Source organism: Propithecus coquereli, unplaced genomic scaffold, assembly GCF_000956105.1.
Source record: "Propithecus coquereli isolate 6110/MARCELLA unplaced genomic scaffold, Pcoq_1.0 Scaffold8, whole genome shotgun sequence".
Classification (NCBI taxonomy): Eukaryota; Metazoa; Chordata; class Mammalia; order Primates; family Indriidae; genus Propithecus; species Propithecus coquereli.
This window is the reverse complement of record NW_012154173.1, coordinates 15,260,150-15,277,021: the sequence shown is the minus strand read 5'-3', so window position 1 is coordinate 15,277,021 and position 16,872 is coordinate 15,260,150. Positions and strand designations below refer to the sequence as shown.

General features: G+C 38.0%; 1 protein-coding gene across 1 annotated transcript in view; it reads right to left on the bottom strand.

Annotated features, from left to right (window-relative positions):
• The window catches only part of ARFGEF1 (ADP-ribosylation factor guanine nucleotide-exchange factor 1 (brefeldin A-inhibited)), a 133,318-nt gene extending 119,074 nt beyond the window's left edge, over positions 1-14,244 (bottom strand). The window contains exon 1 of the mRNA XM_012663112.1: positions 13,626-14,244. Within this exon, the coding sequence (XP_012518566.1) occupies positions 13,626-13,749 (124 nt within the window). The 5' untranslated portion in view covers positions 13,750-14,244. The remainder of the gene's footprint in view (positions 1-13,625) is intronic.
• Between the last annotated feature and the right edge of the window lie 2,628 nt (positions 14,245-16,872).

The window sequence follows — 16,872 nt, the reverse complement described above, 5'->3', positions numbered from 1 at the left end:
CTCTAGCCCGGGCAATACAGTGAGACTCTGTCTCAAAAAAAAAAAAAAAAAAAGGAAAGGAAAGGAAAAACCTGTACTTGTCAATCAGTTTTTCATGCTTTTTCTGGATGTGCTAAGAAGGCCTCAATGGATACATACATGAAAATGATAGCTTCTGAAAGCTACATACCATTCTTGGCTTAGGGTTCTCTGAGGTGAAACTAAGGCTTCCTTTGTGTTTCAGAAGATAACAGCAACCAATGAGTTTCTCTCAAAAGCACTTTTTAATTCTTATATAACACTTACATAGATTACCAGAGGCATAAATTACAGTAAGTCCTCACTTAACATTGTCACTGGGTTCTTGGAAACTGCAACTTTAAGCAAAATGAAATGACGTATAATAAAACCAATTTTTTCTTATAATAACACAACATTATTCAAGGACCTGCTCAAATAATGTTTCACTTAAAGTCAAAGTTTCCAAGAATCTATCAATGATGTTAAATGAGGACTTACTGTATGAATATTTCCAAGTCAAAAGTCTACATGAGCCCAGTTATTCTCTCCTCATTCTTAGGAATCAAAATGAGAAAGGTCATGAGAGTACATCTGAAGAACAAAATAATTTCCTTCCTATTATCACAGGCTAATAAGTAATGAAGCCCAAAACACAATCAATCTCTATTTGATCCTAGTTAGGTATACTCAGTCTAAACAATACCAAAAACATTTCATTGTCCCTGTGTTCACTACTAGGCTGACTTGCTCACTATCATTCAATCATCTGTATTTGATGTCAGCAACTTTCTTGATTTTATTTTTCTACTTCAATAAAAAGGCCACTACATATCTTCATGTGTTTTCTTTTTCCTCTTTTACTCTATTTAAATACCACAGGCTTGGGGGAAAAAATAGGTAATACTTTTGCATTTATGGAGAAGTTTTTTCGAAGTATATAGACTCTTTAATGATATACACTTCTAAGGACACCATAAATATTTTATTGTAGTTCTACCACAAAACAAGACCATGAAATATCTCTCGGTATGATTATATTCGTCAAAATTTCCTTGTATTTGCAACACTTTTTCTCTGTATACGTGCACATATTTGTCAAGAAAAATACTATTATATAATCTGATTTTTCCATTGATTCATCTTCCCATATCAGTAAATATATCTCCAGCACATCACTACTCAGTACTTTGTAATATTCCATTGTATGACCATGACATTATTTATTAAACAATACCATATGTTAACTACTTGAGTTATTTTCAACTGTTAGAATTATAAATAGCATAATGATGAATAAACTGGTATATATATCTTTACAACATATCTCTGATTATTTTCTAACAGTTTTCTAGAAGTAGAATTTGAAATAAGGGGGGGTGAGAGAAAAGGGTGGACAGCTCAAGGAGATGGGGAAAGAGGAGGAAATAGGGAACAAGGGAAAAAGATGACAGAAAGGGAGGTGAGATAGGACTTTTCTTTAAAAATATATAAAACAGAATGTCTAAGTTTATTCGCAGAGTTGCTGTTCTATTATTTTCAGCAAACTCCTATTACTTAAGTTTATGTAGGCTGAAATTCTTCCTTACAATCTTAACAAACTGAACTCCTTTTTAGAACCTTATTTTCTCTGCCTGGATATGTATGGGATTAATTTTTATCCTTAATATTAAAATATTGCTAGACTGAGATTTGTAGGAGTCCCTATACATTGAGTATTTTTCTTCCTGGAATTTGTAAGTTCACACACACAGATATTTTTTAGTGTAGAAGTTTTCTGCAGTATGTCTTTGATTATTATGTTGTTTGTAATTTCTGATTTTTGTTTTATGTTTCAGAAAATGAATTATCTGTATGCTGCATAGCTTTACGTTCCCTGTTCTTCATATCTAACTCTCCTCTCATCCTTTTAGCTTCTCCTCATTCCTCCTGGGTCTACAATAGATTGCCACCAATCTATTTTCCTATCATGTAGTGAATTTTCCTCCATTTCTGCAATTTAGTTGTCATTTGGGAGGTCACATCAAGGGTTGTTAACTACATCCTAATTTGTATTTCAGATTACCCTCTGATTATTTTTAAATTATCCCAACTGCTTTAAAATACGTCTTTATGAATCAAGAATGTTTTCACGTATCAATGCTGATAGAGATTCTGAGGGTTTGAAAAGGAGGGAGAAAGATAAGAGAATCACGTAGGAAATACAAAAGGAATGGTTCAAAAAAAAGGAACTGATATATTGTGATAATTTTTTAAATTAAAAATCAGGATAAAAATGAGAATTAAAAAAAATTAAAACTGAAAGAACTAAAGAAAAGCAAATATTCTTGAGAACATTTAATTTCCAAGCAAAGATAATTTAATTTTCTTACACACCTCCTGAAGAGCCAAATTATTAACAGTGACTACTACCTTCGACAAAATATTTGGGGACATCAACTTACTAAATCCACAAAACCTTTACATTAAGAAGTTTTAGTCAAATAAACTGATGAGAGATATCTTAATTACATAGCATGGCATTAGGCATACATGAGTAGCAAAATCAAACAAAGCTCCTTATTTCCTGTTAATGAAACATTATGTTACTTTTATAAATGTTAAGGATAGAAAGCTTCAGAGAGACTGAATTGATACAAACCGTTTGGGGGAGAATTAAAAAAATCGAGGGCTATTCAATTTAATACAAAACTTAAAACTGCTTAGTAAATATTCATAAGTACAAATTTAATATAGTGATAAAACAGAAAATAATTAATCAATCTTTCTTAAAGAAATTTTCATTCGAACGAAGAAAAATCAACCAAACAAAAATAATTATAATGGTGATGATTTTGAGAACCTAACATTTTTTAGGGAAACCAGAATTTTGCATATTAACTGCCTACTCAAGTGTGCTTTTTGAAATGTAAAAGAAAATTAAGAATTGATAAAATATATAACTATTTCAAAAGGAAAATAATTCAGTGAAGATAACCACACATAAAAGTTTAAGACAGTATACCCTGGCAGATTGATTTTTTTAAGGAAAGAAAGTTCTCCATAATACAAACAAAAGTACTTTTCCTTCTAATTTGCCATTCAAGAGTCTTCTCCAACAGTCATAGAAATGGAGATTAAGGGTGGAAACAGAAAGAATAAAACACTTTCACTTCATTTATATAAACACAGATTCATCACTGCATTCAGGAAAAAAATATACATTCTGGTAATATAACTTTAATTTCTGTCCTTCTAGCCAGATAGCTGTGGATACACCGTTAGCATTTACTATAAAACTTCTATTTCCTAATAATTAAAATTATACTTATTTTTGGACACTGGTGTATATTTTAAAATCCTAATTATTAATCAATTTCTTCTCAACTGTAATACTTTTTACTTGATATATAAGAATAAAAGGTAAGAAATGATGATTAAGTAATATGTTAACAAGATGCTACGAGTGAACAATTAATTAGAAAACTTAAACGAAAATCCTAAAAACATTTGGAAAAAGCAAGCAATATTATAAAAAAATAAGACATAATGAAGACTAATCAATCCTATCAGATACCATGTTAAGTACTACACTAATATAAATTGATAATGACTGATGGAATACGATGTGATAATATGTTTTTTAAATTATTTAGTAACTGCTGTTAAAACACTTATCAATTCAGAGGAAGAAAATGAATTTGTTAAATACATACCTCATATCATACCCTGCTGTGGTCTGAATGTGTTCCCCCAAAATTCATAGGTTGAAACCTAATCCCCAACATGTTGGAATTAAGAATTAGTGCCCTTTTAAAGAGGTCTGAGGGAGCCTGTCTGCATCTTCTACCTTGTGAGAACACAACTAAAAGATGTTGTTTATGAAGAACAGGCCCTCGCCAGACATGGAATCTGCCAGCACCTTGATCTTTAACTTCCCAGCCTCCAGAACTGTTAGAAATAAATTTTTGTCATCCATAAGCCACCCAGCTTAGAGTATTTTGTTATAGGAGCCCAAACAGACTAAGACATACCCTAATAAAATAGACTAAGACACACCCTAATAAATGTCAAGAAAAAAAGCATGAAAAAAATCAAATAAAATTTATAGAAAACAAAAGGTATAGATATTCTAACTACAAAGAGGAGTTATGTCTTTGTTTTTTCACTTTTAGAACAGAAAAAAAAATGTAAAGGAAAGATTAAAGGATGAAAAACTGATCAAAACCAATAAATCTAAAGAGAACAACTACCCTATCTTGTTTTCCTCAGTGCTCTGCTGTATACTTGCACCTAGCACAGATATAGTATGTTTACAGCAACCTTGCCTTAAGGAATAAGAGCCAAAAATGACCACACTCTAACCGAGTGATCTCAATCTTAAGAGTTGATTTTATGTAGTTCAGCATACATAACAAGCACTCAATGAATCTGCAGGGATTAAAAAAAAGAAGAAGAAAAATCTGTGCAGCAAAATTCAAATATAGATGTCCCCAAACTCAAAAACATTTAAACTAATGACACACTGTAAAAATGCTACGTAGAAAGACAACATAGATATACAGACATGCCTATGAAATTTTGATGAGAACAGAAAACTGAAAATCATGACAATTATACAATAATTGTATTTACATACTTACAGAAGAAGCCATTGATATTTATGAGTTATTTTTAGGTAACAAAGTCTTTTTGTAATTTCATAGGACATTTTAATAAGATTTTGTTTTTATCTCAATTTTTTAAATGATTTGAAATGCTATAAAATATTAAGATAAAAAGTAAATGAGAATAGTTTAAAGGGTTAGGAATATAAGCACAATAAAAGCTAGCCTATCCAGAATCCTTGGGAAGTATTACAGAACAAACGAAATTTCCAAATGGCTTAAATTATTAAAACTTCACTTTAAAATTTTGTTACAAATCTTAGAAAATATACATGGAAATACACATGAATTTGCCTGACTTCTTAAGCAGAACGGAGAATTAAAAGGATATTTTGCATGATGGAGTCAGGGATCCCATTATGAACACACTGAACATAAATACCCTGGAGATTCATTGAAATGTACAGAGCAGTATCTTCCTGAATCGATATCATGTGTGTGTGTGTTTTGCCCTTTTTGTTTTCTTGACATTCTTTTCTTTTCCTTTTTGTAATCTGTTACTTATAAACACACAGTATTGTGATTAAGGGTGCAGGTCGGCTGCGCAATTCCCAATATGGCTCTGTGTAGGCTCCAATGTCATATTCCAACTCTACCAAACACAAACCCCAAACTCAATTTCTTCATCTGCAAAATGCAGATAATAATAGCACCTAAGTACGTAGGGTTGTTCTCAGGACTAACTGAGGTAAAGCCAATTGAGTATTCAATTGACATAGACCTGGCATATAGTAAACAATAAATTCCTTTCCTCTTCCTATGCCTTAAAAATAGCTCAAATTTTTAAAGAATATATGTATTTGTGCATGTATGTGTATGCTCCCATGTATGTGTGTAGAAATATGTGTAGAAAAAATACAGGTTGTACATCCTTATGAAAATCTGAAATGCTCTAAAACCTGAAACTTTTTGAGCACCAACATCAGGCCAGAAGTGAAAAATTCCACACCTGACCTCATGTGATGGGTCCCAGTCAAAATGCAGTCAAAACTGTTTCATGCACAAAATTACTAAAAATATTGCATAAAATTACCTTCAAGCTGTATGTATAAAGTGCTACAAAACACAAGTGAATCTGGAGTTTAGACTTTGGTCCCATCCCCAAGGTATCTCATCATGTATATGCAAACATTCCAAAATCCAAAAAATTCCAAAATCCAAAACATTTCTGGTCCCAATCATTTGGAATAAGGGATACTCAATCTGTACTTCAAAAAGTTGACAGTGGTTCAATGAGATAACACTTTGTACAAATTAAGATGGCTAAAATAAAAAGGCAGTAACAAATATTGGCAAGGATCTGGAGAAGTGGGAACCCTCATACACTGTTTGGGTGGGTAAAATGGTGCAGGCACTTTGGAAAACAATTCACCAGTTTCTTAAATGTGAATCATAACTTCACATGGCCCAGCAATTCTGCTACTAGCTTATCTACCCAAGAGAAGTTGAAATCTATGTCCACATAAAGACTTACACACAAATATTCACAGCAGTATTATTCATTCAACTCAAATATCCATCAACAGGTGAATGGATGAGCAAAATGTGATATATCCAAACAATGGAATACTACTCATCAATAAAAAGAAGTACTGATGCATATTTCATGAATGAACCTCAAAAATGTGCTGAGTGAAAGAAACCAGACACAAAAGACCACCTATGTATGACTGCATGTTATGGAATGTCCAGAAAAGGCAAATCTAAAGACAGAAAATAGATTAGTGAATACCTATAGCTGAAGGTGGCAACAAGGACTAACTGTAAACGGGCACTAGGTATTTTATTGGGATGATGGAAATGTTCTAAAACTGGATTATGGTGATGGCTACACAATTCAGTTAATTTACTAAAAATCATTACGATTAAATAAGGTAAACTTTACCCTACATAAATTATACCTCGACAGAGGTTTTGGGGTTTTTTTCCCAAAAAGTTAGCAGTGGTTATCTCCAGCTCTTAGTGTCACAGGTAATTTTTTTTCCAGTTTTAGTTTCGAAAATGGTTTGAAGAAAAGGGTTTATAAAAACATAAAAATTAAATGTTAAATTTATTGGAATTATAAAAGTAAATAGACTGAGTAAAGGCCAGAGGGATTCTCCTCTGTATAAAGTGTTTGACCTTCATAATATCTACTTTGGCTGTTATATTTTTACCATTTCATTTCTTAGCAAAGTTGTGGATAGAGTTGTGGTTGTTAAATAGCTGATTAAGTGTCACCATATATATTTTTGGATTTAAACTTGAGAGAGAAAAATTAATGGCTTCACATGGAGTTTCCTGAAGATACTGCCAGAGGTAATATTGTGATATGAAATATTTTAAAGATTTTCATAGTCTTTTCTGAATGAAAAGGTAACACAGGCTATATAGACCAATTTAGTTATATCAAGTCTAACTCCAAGCAAAACAAACTATTGAAAGCAGAACACAAAATTTCTAAATGCTTGGGCCCAAGCATTTTTGTTTGTTTGTTTGTTTGTTTGCTAGTCTGTCTGTCTAAGACAGGGTCTGGCTCTGTCACCCAGGCTGGAGGGCAATGGCATCATCATAGCTCACTGCAGACTCCAACTCCTGCACTCAAATGATCCTCCTGCCTCAGCCTCCCAAAGTGCTAGGATTACAGGCATGAGCCACCACACCAGCCACACACACCAAGACTCTGTTAAGAAATTTTTCAAGAGACTCTACTTAATACACACTAAAGCCTGAGAATAACTGCTTTCTAGATTCATGAAACTAATCAGAGATGAGCCAAATACAGTATTTGATTACATAAATATATGGTATACTCTGTATAAGGAAGCTCAAATAAAGAAATTAAACTGGGTCTGAAAGGTTAAGATAAAAGGAACTTTCATTCATTTCCAAGGGCTGCCTTAACAAATTACCATAAATCTGGTGGCTTAAAACAACAGAAATTTACTCTCTCACAGTTCCGGAGGCCAGAAGTCTAATACTAAGGTGTTGGCAGAGCCATGATACATCTGAAGGCTCCAGGAAGGAATTCCACTCCTTGTCTCTTCCTAACCTCTGGTGGCTCTTGGCATTCCTTGGCTTGTGGCAGCATAACTCCAATTTCTGCCTCCATTTTCACATGGCCTTCTTTGTGTGCCTCCGTGTTCCCTCCTCTTCTTAAAAGGACACCAGTCATTGAATTTAGGGCCCACCTCAAGGCCCTAAATTAATTAAGGTTCTAAATTTCACCCCAAGATCTTTACCTAATTACATATGTAAAGTTCCTATTCCAGGAAGGAACCAGACAAGTGAAAGGCTTATTTCTTTGGGAAAAAAACCTCACTGAAAAAAACCTGACATCTCAAATTTTAAGTTGTTTGGTGTCATTCTCAGTAGAAAATATCCTATTATATCACTAGGAAATTCTATTATTAAAAAATTCTAAAATATATGTAAAATGCAAGATGAAAATGTTTTACCATACAAAAACCTATTTTTGCAAAGGCTTTTTCTATCCTTGTGTTCTTCATTGAGGTGAATGCCATCTATAATCAACCCGAGGCTCTACCTGCAACACTGGATATCATCGTTTCCTTTGTCACTCAACAAATACATAAAGCCAATCCTGTGGATTTTTTCAAAATATATTCCAAATGCAAACAACTCTCACCCCTTCCACTACCACCAACCTAGTCTAGGTCTCCATCGTCTCTTGCCAGAGTAAGCCTTTAAAAATGTAAATGTGCCATCACTAAAATCCCAAATTTGCCCTGTCTCTTTCCCAGACATACAAGCCTCTTTGCAGCCTGAACTCCACCAAGCACACACACTCATCTTGCTGTTTCCTGTTTCTGTTTTCATCCAGGTATCTGAAGGCTGAATCCCTCAATTATGTCACTTCTCTGTTCAAAAGTCATCTCACAGAAAAGCCTTTCCTGAAAACCCTATTGTAAAGTAGCATTCCTGTCCTTTTCCCTTTACCCTTCTGAACTATTTCTTCAGATAACAATCTCACAATATATTTTGTGACTATCACCCTTAAGCCACTAGAATATAAATTCAACGAAAGCATGTTTGGCTCACTGCTGTATGGCCAGCACTGAAGCAGTATCTGGCACATACAAGGAGCTCAACAAACACCAGAATTAAGAATATATCTAGTTTGGAATGGCAACAATAATTTACTCATGTATTTTTCCTTTTCAAATATCCCTCCTCTATTATATGAGGAATATTATGACAAATATTTCCCCAAATTATTTCTCATTCACAATTTTCTCTGTGTAAGTTAAACTTTATCAGGAGAAAGAAACTAGTTACCTGCCACTAGATGGGGTAGGAAAGAAAGAGCCAGTCGGCAAACAGTCCCCTGATCTTGAACATTCCAACTGCTCCTTATTTCTGACTTTCTTCTCCTTCCCGAACCATCAACAGGATTGCTGCTTTCCTAAAACACATGACTCTTCTGGAAGACGGTCTGATCAGTAGTTAGAGCTATTGTACCTACTTTGCCTTTCTTTTCCCTTAAACAGTGTCCCAAAGTAAGTGCCAAGGAACAATGTGTAGTACGGGAGTTATCTGAGTTAATAGCGACTGAAAAGTGTCAAGCAAACTTAGGAAAAACTTCATTAAACAAAATCGAGCAGGTTTCTTTCTTGGAGGACTTTTCAGCATCCTAACTATATTCATGTGCATTGTAAATTTCTAAAATGGAAACAGATTACACACTGTAACCCAAACTTATTTTTTCAACCCAAATTTATTTTTTTCAAAGATCTTCTCTAAGAACTTGGGCTCTGTGACATTTACTTTATTTAATACTATCCTGGAGAAAGAGCCCCTAAATGCAAATAGTGTCTTTCTTTCAGTCATGTCATTTGTTATACTCTTTTTTTCTAGCCACCCCCAAAATTCAGGCAGCCTGGCTTACTGAAAACACCTTTTATTTTGATATCAAGGAAGGTTTAAAAGGAGAATTGTTAATGGATTTAAATTATAACTAAGATGCTTGCTGATGGCAGGATATTGTTTGGGGATAAGTCATTTTTCCATAAATGGTGAAGAATGACAAAAATTAATCGTTGCCAAAGTACCATAAAACCAGGGCCAAGAGCACTCAAATAATTTCCTCTCCACCCACACATCCCTTTTTTATAACACCACCAATCAAACTAAGAGTGGGATTAGAGGGGCAGAAGGAAGCAAGTTTTGTAACGTTTGAGTCTCAATATTATATTTCTGGGGGGAACTAAAATTATAGGTAACAGACTCGTATAAGAAAACTAAATCAGTAGGATCACTTTATAATATGATGAACAATATAAATTCATACTGATACAAAAAATATTTTCCTAACAATTTTTCTCTGTCTCCCTCATTCCCCCATATTCCTGCAGGAAATGCATCTTTATCACTGCCTTTATACGCCTCCTTTCCCTTTAAAACCTTCTTCTGGTTACCCCTTTCACTCCTATTCTGTCATCAGTGCCAGTTTCCAACCTTGAACTCTTTCATCCTAACATTTGCAGAGTATCTTCATGGATATCCAATGTCAGAAAGCAGAAGATGAACTAGTTACAGGCCTAAACATCAAAGAAACTCCTGAAACTTAGAGGCCTGATTGGAATACGTCCCAGCTATGCTGTCCCCAGGAGAAAAACAATGCTACCTTCAAGCCCAATCCCGCAACAATCCTAAATTCTTTGAAACTAAAAATAGCTCAGCTGTTGTCTCATCTGCCAGCAGATGGCCAGACTATTTTTAATTCAGGATTCTCGAGAGCAGGAATGGATCAGGCTAAGCTAGGGCAGCCTAGACTCCCTCACTCTGCAGAGAGCTGTAGTAAGGCAGGTAGCAAGAGAGGGGCAACCTAGAGCTGTTCCCAGCCCCTGGGCTTCACATTAGTTGTAACAATGTTAGGGGATTGGGGAGAGTTGGTTTCTTTTGGTTTTAAAACCATTCTTCAAAACAAAGTCTGACATAAGAAAATTTGAAAAAAGTTTTAAATGACTTTTCATAGCCCTTAAAGGTTTATCTATTTTTCTTTTTGTGAAAATAAAAGTTCTTTATATAGTGTCTTGAGAATGGATTCTGTTTTAATGATGTAAAATCTCCCCTAATCTAGATGATGTTTCCTGAAAGTTACACTTTTTAGCAAAAAAAATCATTTTAAGAATACATGATAAACTATAATCTCATGAGTATGATTTACAGAAAATCTATTTCTAATTGGCCATTATGGTAAAAGTTGCCTGAACTAATTTTGAATACCAATGCTTTGAAATCTACTCACATGCCAATAAAATGATTTTCAAACAAAAAAAATTAAAAGTCTTACGCAGTATGTATATTTTCTTGTTTACTGTCTATCTCTCTTTAGCTCCATGGTAGGTACTCAATAAATATTTGAGAGGAGAATGAATATATGTAGGCGTATTTAGATGGGTTATAAAAACACCGATAAAATGCCTCTGTATCTCTACCACGAAACCCCCGCCCACTCACAATCTATAGACCCAGGATGACCAAATCAGTATATTCCAGGTTACTTTTCCATCCTGCTTGATGGGCACACAGATTATCAAGAGACCGAAGTGGACCTGGCCCAGTCTCAACAGTGAAGAGAACGGAGATCTATAATAGTTTCCAGGGACAACACATATTAGGGGATACTATCTTCTTGCAAGATATTATACTTTCTGCAAAGATGAAATGGGTTACCCTATCAATTTATGTTTGGCGATACTGTTGATGGATAACTGAAGGGAAGAAATAAAGTTCACCAGGGATTAGCTACCACGAGATTGCTGAGATTTTGCTTTGCAGGAGGCTAAATGCAACTTTATGAAATGTGGAAAAAAGGTCTTATACACCACAAGTAAAGAAAGTACTCTGGTGCCTAGCCCCTGCCTGAGCAGTGACATTCCTTGTAATAAGCTTCTACTAACTATATGGAAGGGGTAAAAAGGCAAAAACTGGTAAAATCTGGAACAGACAACACTGATACAGCTGGCACACACAGCACCACGTAATTCCTACCTCCAGAAATGGCAAGGACCACTTAGAGAGCTACAGGCCCTCTAAAGATGCCACTCAAGAGTAGCAGGAATATTCAATGCACAAGTTAACAGAGCAGTACATTCACATTCATGGCACATTAGAGGGAATATGATCATACAATCATTAAGTTCAATATCCTAATTTTACAGAGAAGGAAGTTAAGGCCCAGAGACTTGCCTAATAATGCAGATAATGTAACAGAACTGGGATTTAAACTAAACCCAGGATCCCAGACTCTCATTCCAGTGAGCTCTCCATTAAAACATGCTTACTTATGTTACCATTTTGGAGAGAAAAATATATATACACATACAAAGCACTTAATTTCTTCAGTTTGACACTTGTAATTCATCATATTAAAAATATATTCTAACCAAAAACATTTGTACCCTGTAATATTTTGAGATCAAATACATGTATATATATTCTAACGTGGAAAATCTGAATTGTCAAAAACTAAAACTTTAATTTGAATCACTTAAGTTCTTTAACCTGCAAGTTATTCATAAACCTACATATAACAATTTTTTTAAAAATCCTAAAATCACTTTCTCCCTGATCCCACCCCAATTTAATAATTATTCCTTTTAGGACCCAGATATAATTTCAGTTTTTACACTATACAACACTTTTCTCATACACCTGGAACAGTCTTTTGTTAGCTACAACAAAATAGAAACTTTATTCATGAAGATGACAAAAAAATAAACTTAAGGCCATTATTCTAAAGATACAAAATTTTGAAGGTGAAATTTCTTCCATAAATGTTTTTCACATCACCAATTTTAAGGAAATAACTGTATAGATATTATAGCAAGTTAAATAGTAGCCTTACGTTTATTTTAATAACTAAAAGCTAATTTTAAGCTGTCTTGAGCCTTTAATTTTAGCATACATTTAAGTTATGGATTTTTCCTCTTTTGAGAATGCTTTTTTCCAAAGCCCATTTAACAAGCTTCCTTTTCTTGCCAATTTGACCTAGTCTATTTCCAGTGCCATAAAATAAAGTGTAAGCATTAGGAATTCATCTTTGTGTTAAATGTCCTGAGCTCTCAAACTATTTCATCTTTGATGCATGCAATAGATCTATCAGTGCTTCCCCCTTAACAATTCCTTATCTGCCTAACCTCCCTGTAGGTATTGTTTGGATTTTCCCTGCTGCGGGCTTCATTACGCTAGATCTCTTCCGTCTGAACTATAAATCACAATTCAAGCTTGAGAGCAGCTGCCACTGTCCAGACATGTGGCTGGTGGGTGTCATTGTCTTTTTCATCTTCCTCATTTCAAACCCTCCCTTCCCCTGTCACCTAAAGCCGGTTTATCTAAAGGTTCTTTGCTTCCCCGCTTTTATATCGCCACCCCCACCCCCACCCCTTAACCACTGGTCTTGTTCTTCCAGGTCAGCCCAGTCAGATACAACATTACTCTATGTTTTTCCTGTAGCGGAGGTGGAGAGATGTCAGAACGGGCTGCACCTCTTGCAAACCCTTTCTCAAGACTGTCAACAAGGGAACAACTTCAGCCTATCTTCCCAAAGTATCACACCAAAGAATAAAAGTTATTGTAATTACGATATGGAACCCTTCCCACGCCCAATCCTGACATATCGGCCCCACCTCAATTTCCAAGCTAATAAACAACAGCTCATCTTCTGCTTCATCACAAAGGGTGGGATCCTGTCCGCACCGCAAGGTCCTCTCACACTCTCCATTCGATCCCTCGAACCCAGGTGCCCCGCGATCCCAAGCCCTGCTGCGGTCCCGGAGCCCCGCTAACTGCCCCTCCTCCTCTACCTCGCCTCTGCCCCACATACAGCCGAGTTACTGTCAACTCCAGCCAGACAGCACAGAGCTCCGCGAGGGCTCCGCGAGGTCAGCGAGGCTGGCCTAGGACGAGCTCCCAAGCGACCCCACCTCCTGCGGGCCGCCCCCGCCCCCCCATCCCCCGGGCCTCCTCCCCGCTCACCTAACGCCACCTCACAAGCTTTGCGCAGCTGGGAGTGATGCGCCTTCTTCACTTCCTTGTCGGCCAAAATCTTCTCCAAGGCCCGGGTCAGGAACATGTTCTTCGTCTTCTTCCCCTCATACATGGACGCAAAAGGAGGCGGCGGCTCGTCCGACCCGCGGCTCCCAACGGCTGAAGGGGAGGACGGGGGGGGGGAGGAAGAGAAGAGAAAAAGGAGAGGGGGTGGAAGTGGGGGAGAGGAGGCGTGGAGGGCAGCGACAGGATCAGAAAGGGGCGGGCGAACGGAACCAGTCTTGGTACCGGCAAGGGGCGTCGAGGTCCTCGCCACCCCCGAGAAGCCGCCCCTCGAGGGCCGCGCCCGTCGCGCCTCCGCCTCTAGACCTGGCCCGAGGGGTCCCTTCCTGGCCGTCTCCCTCACTCGTCCCTCCGGCCCGGCGGCGGTGAAGGAGCCCGGCCCAGGAGGCCGTCTCGCAGGGGCCAAGGGACGAGGCGGCGGCGGCAGCTCAGAGGCCCGGCGAGAGCAGGGCTGCCCTGGCTACTGTGGGGATTAGCACCCGCCGCGGCCGCTGCCTGGCCTCCATCACCGCCGACCTGCCCCGGCCGCCATGTTGGGAGGAAACGACGCGTCACGCAGCGGCCGAACGGCTGCAGAGGAGGAAGCGGCGGCGGCGGCGGCGGCGGCGCTGCTTGCCCAGAACTGCCGCGGCGCCGGGAGGCTGGGGGCGGAGGGCGGCGCGGAAGGAGCGGCCCGAGATGCAGCGCTACGGCGGCCCGGCGGGGCCTCGCCGCTTCCTGCGTTCGCCTACAAGGCGGCGCGGGGCGTGGCGGTCGTCCTGCTGCGCCGCGCCGGGCACTTCGGGGCTCCTGCGGGCCGCCCTGCTGCGGGACCTGGGAGCCCCGGACACCCTACTCCTGCCGGGTGAACAGAACTCCTTGCTCCAACTTTCTGGTGGGAGTGCAGTCCTTTCGGTTCAGGGGTCACAGGAACACCCGCAGCGCCCGTTCTCAGCCGCACTCGTGTCCACCTGCCGCACTCGACTCTAAAATTCGTTCCCGGTGCACGAAACTGCTATCCAGGACCGTGCTCTCCGACTGCCTCAGGGAGGATTCTCATTTGGGAAAAGTAAGCTAAAACCAATTGACAAGGATTCAGAAATATTTCACTTTTCCATCTTTCTGTAGGATAAATCAAAACTCTAGATTTCAGGTCCTTTCTGAATTGACTGTGAAGTTAAGGTAAATGCTTCAGAACGAGATCCCTTAGAGCTCTGTGTTTCTGTGCCTTTAATATTAAGATTCATTCCAGGACACGTAAAATGTAAACAGTTAAAGAATGGAAAAGCTCTAAGAACAAACCAACACACAGGTGACCATGTATGTGCTTTAACACGGGAGTAGAATTCAAATTTCTGCAGTGTTTCCTTCTGAGCAGAAAATTATAAAGAATACCATAAAAATATAAGCAAACAATTTACGTGGTGATCTAGGGGCAAGTCACCAAGTTCCAATCTACTGTGTGGCTCCATCCACACCGGGTCCCTAAATGTTAGGATATGTCTTTCACTATCGTTAGATTGCCTTGACAATGGGCTTGTCCTAATACAACCATCCAAACCTAAGGAGAAGCTGTGAAGTGACAAAATTTGGAACAGGCTAAAAACTATAGGAAATGAAAAATGGAAAACTTGAAGGTGATCCTGAATTAAAGTGGACAAATAGATTAATTTTTTAAAATTTTATTGTCCTGAGAAACAAATCCAAAGGTTTATTAATTTCATTTTAAAGACTATGTCTCTATTCCTAGAAATTAGAAGTTCATTATACCAGATCAGATGTAATATTGATTTCCATGTACACTCTAATGGATTATAAACTTTTTGAGAGCAAGCTCCATTTCTAATTTATCTTTGTTTCTTCATAATGCGAGTATTGTGCCAGGTAATATTAAAGGAACTAGCTGATCACCAAATCCATTTACTTTTCTTCCTTAATACAGAGGTGCATTGCATTCCCCAGCCTCCCTTGAAGTTAGGTATAGCCATCCAGGCTTAACCCATTAAAAACAAACCAACAAACAAACAAACAAATGAAAAAACAAGCAATCTTCCATGCTCTTTCCACTTCTATGGCCACATGCTGAAGATGGCAGAACCACAAGTTAGAAGGCGCCCTGAGTCCCTGGATTTGCTCTTGTAGGAGAACCATCCACCCATTAGAAATACCTGTTTTGGACTTTATGTGAACAAAGTAAATTCTTCAATTATGTTTAGCAGCCAGCTTTATCCTAAGCAACATGCTTGGGATCATTAATGAGCAATACAGATGGAGATCCTTACCTTGGACAAGTTCACAGTCTACCTCACAGCAGATATCACAATCTGTAATCATCTTGTATGCTTGCTAGCTCATTCATATGTTTCCCTCATAGGAACTGGGACCTCATCTGTCTATTCACTTCTATATGCCCGGCATCTACTATATTGCTGGTATAGAGATGGCCTTTGCTCTAAACTTGCTGGGTAGAAACTTGGATAAATGAAAAACACTGGACTAATTAAATATATTGTAGAGAAAGAAATATTAAACAAATATATCATTAGTGAATATATAATTACAATGTGTTAAGCATGATTAAAGAATAGAGTGTTGTGAGGTAATCTACGGTAGGTTACGGATTCAGGAATGGCTTCTCTGAAGAAGTAATGTTTAAATTGAGACTTGAAGGAAGAGTAGACATTAGTCAAGCTAAGTCATGAAGAACTTCCCAGGCAAAGTCTCTTGAGGAGGTGGGAAGCTTGGCAAGTTTTAGGAAACAAGGAAATGTGGCTCAAAGTTAGGATCAAGAGGAAATGGTATTAGTAATGATGAAGAGGGAGCCAGGAACCAGATCATACAGAACCTTGCAGGCCATGTTAAGAGTTTGGGATTTCATCCCAAATAGCAATGGAAACCCACTGAAGGGTTTTAAGTAGGGGATAAAGTGATCAGATTGGTGATTTTAAAATAATCCCTCTGTTTTGTGAAGAATGGATTGGAGGGGGACAAGCAAGGATGTAGGTAAAACAGTGAGGAATTGATAACAACAGTGCAGGATGACCTGGGCTGGGGTCCAGGGTAACCAAGCAGCATTGTAGAGATCAAGCCCTGCACCAGAGGGGAAGTGAGGCTGAAATCCAGCCCCAGCATCTGCCCAGGAGAAGGGACAGATGCTAATTTGCATAAAAGTTAGATTTGCCTAAAAGTTAGG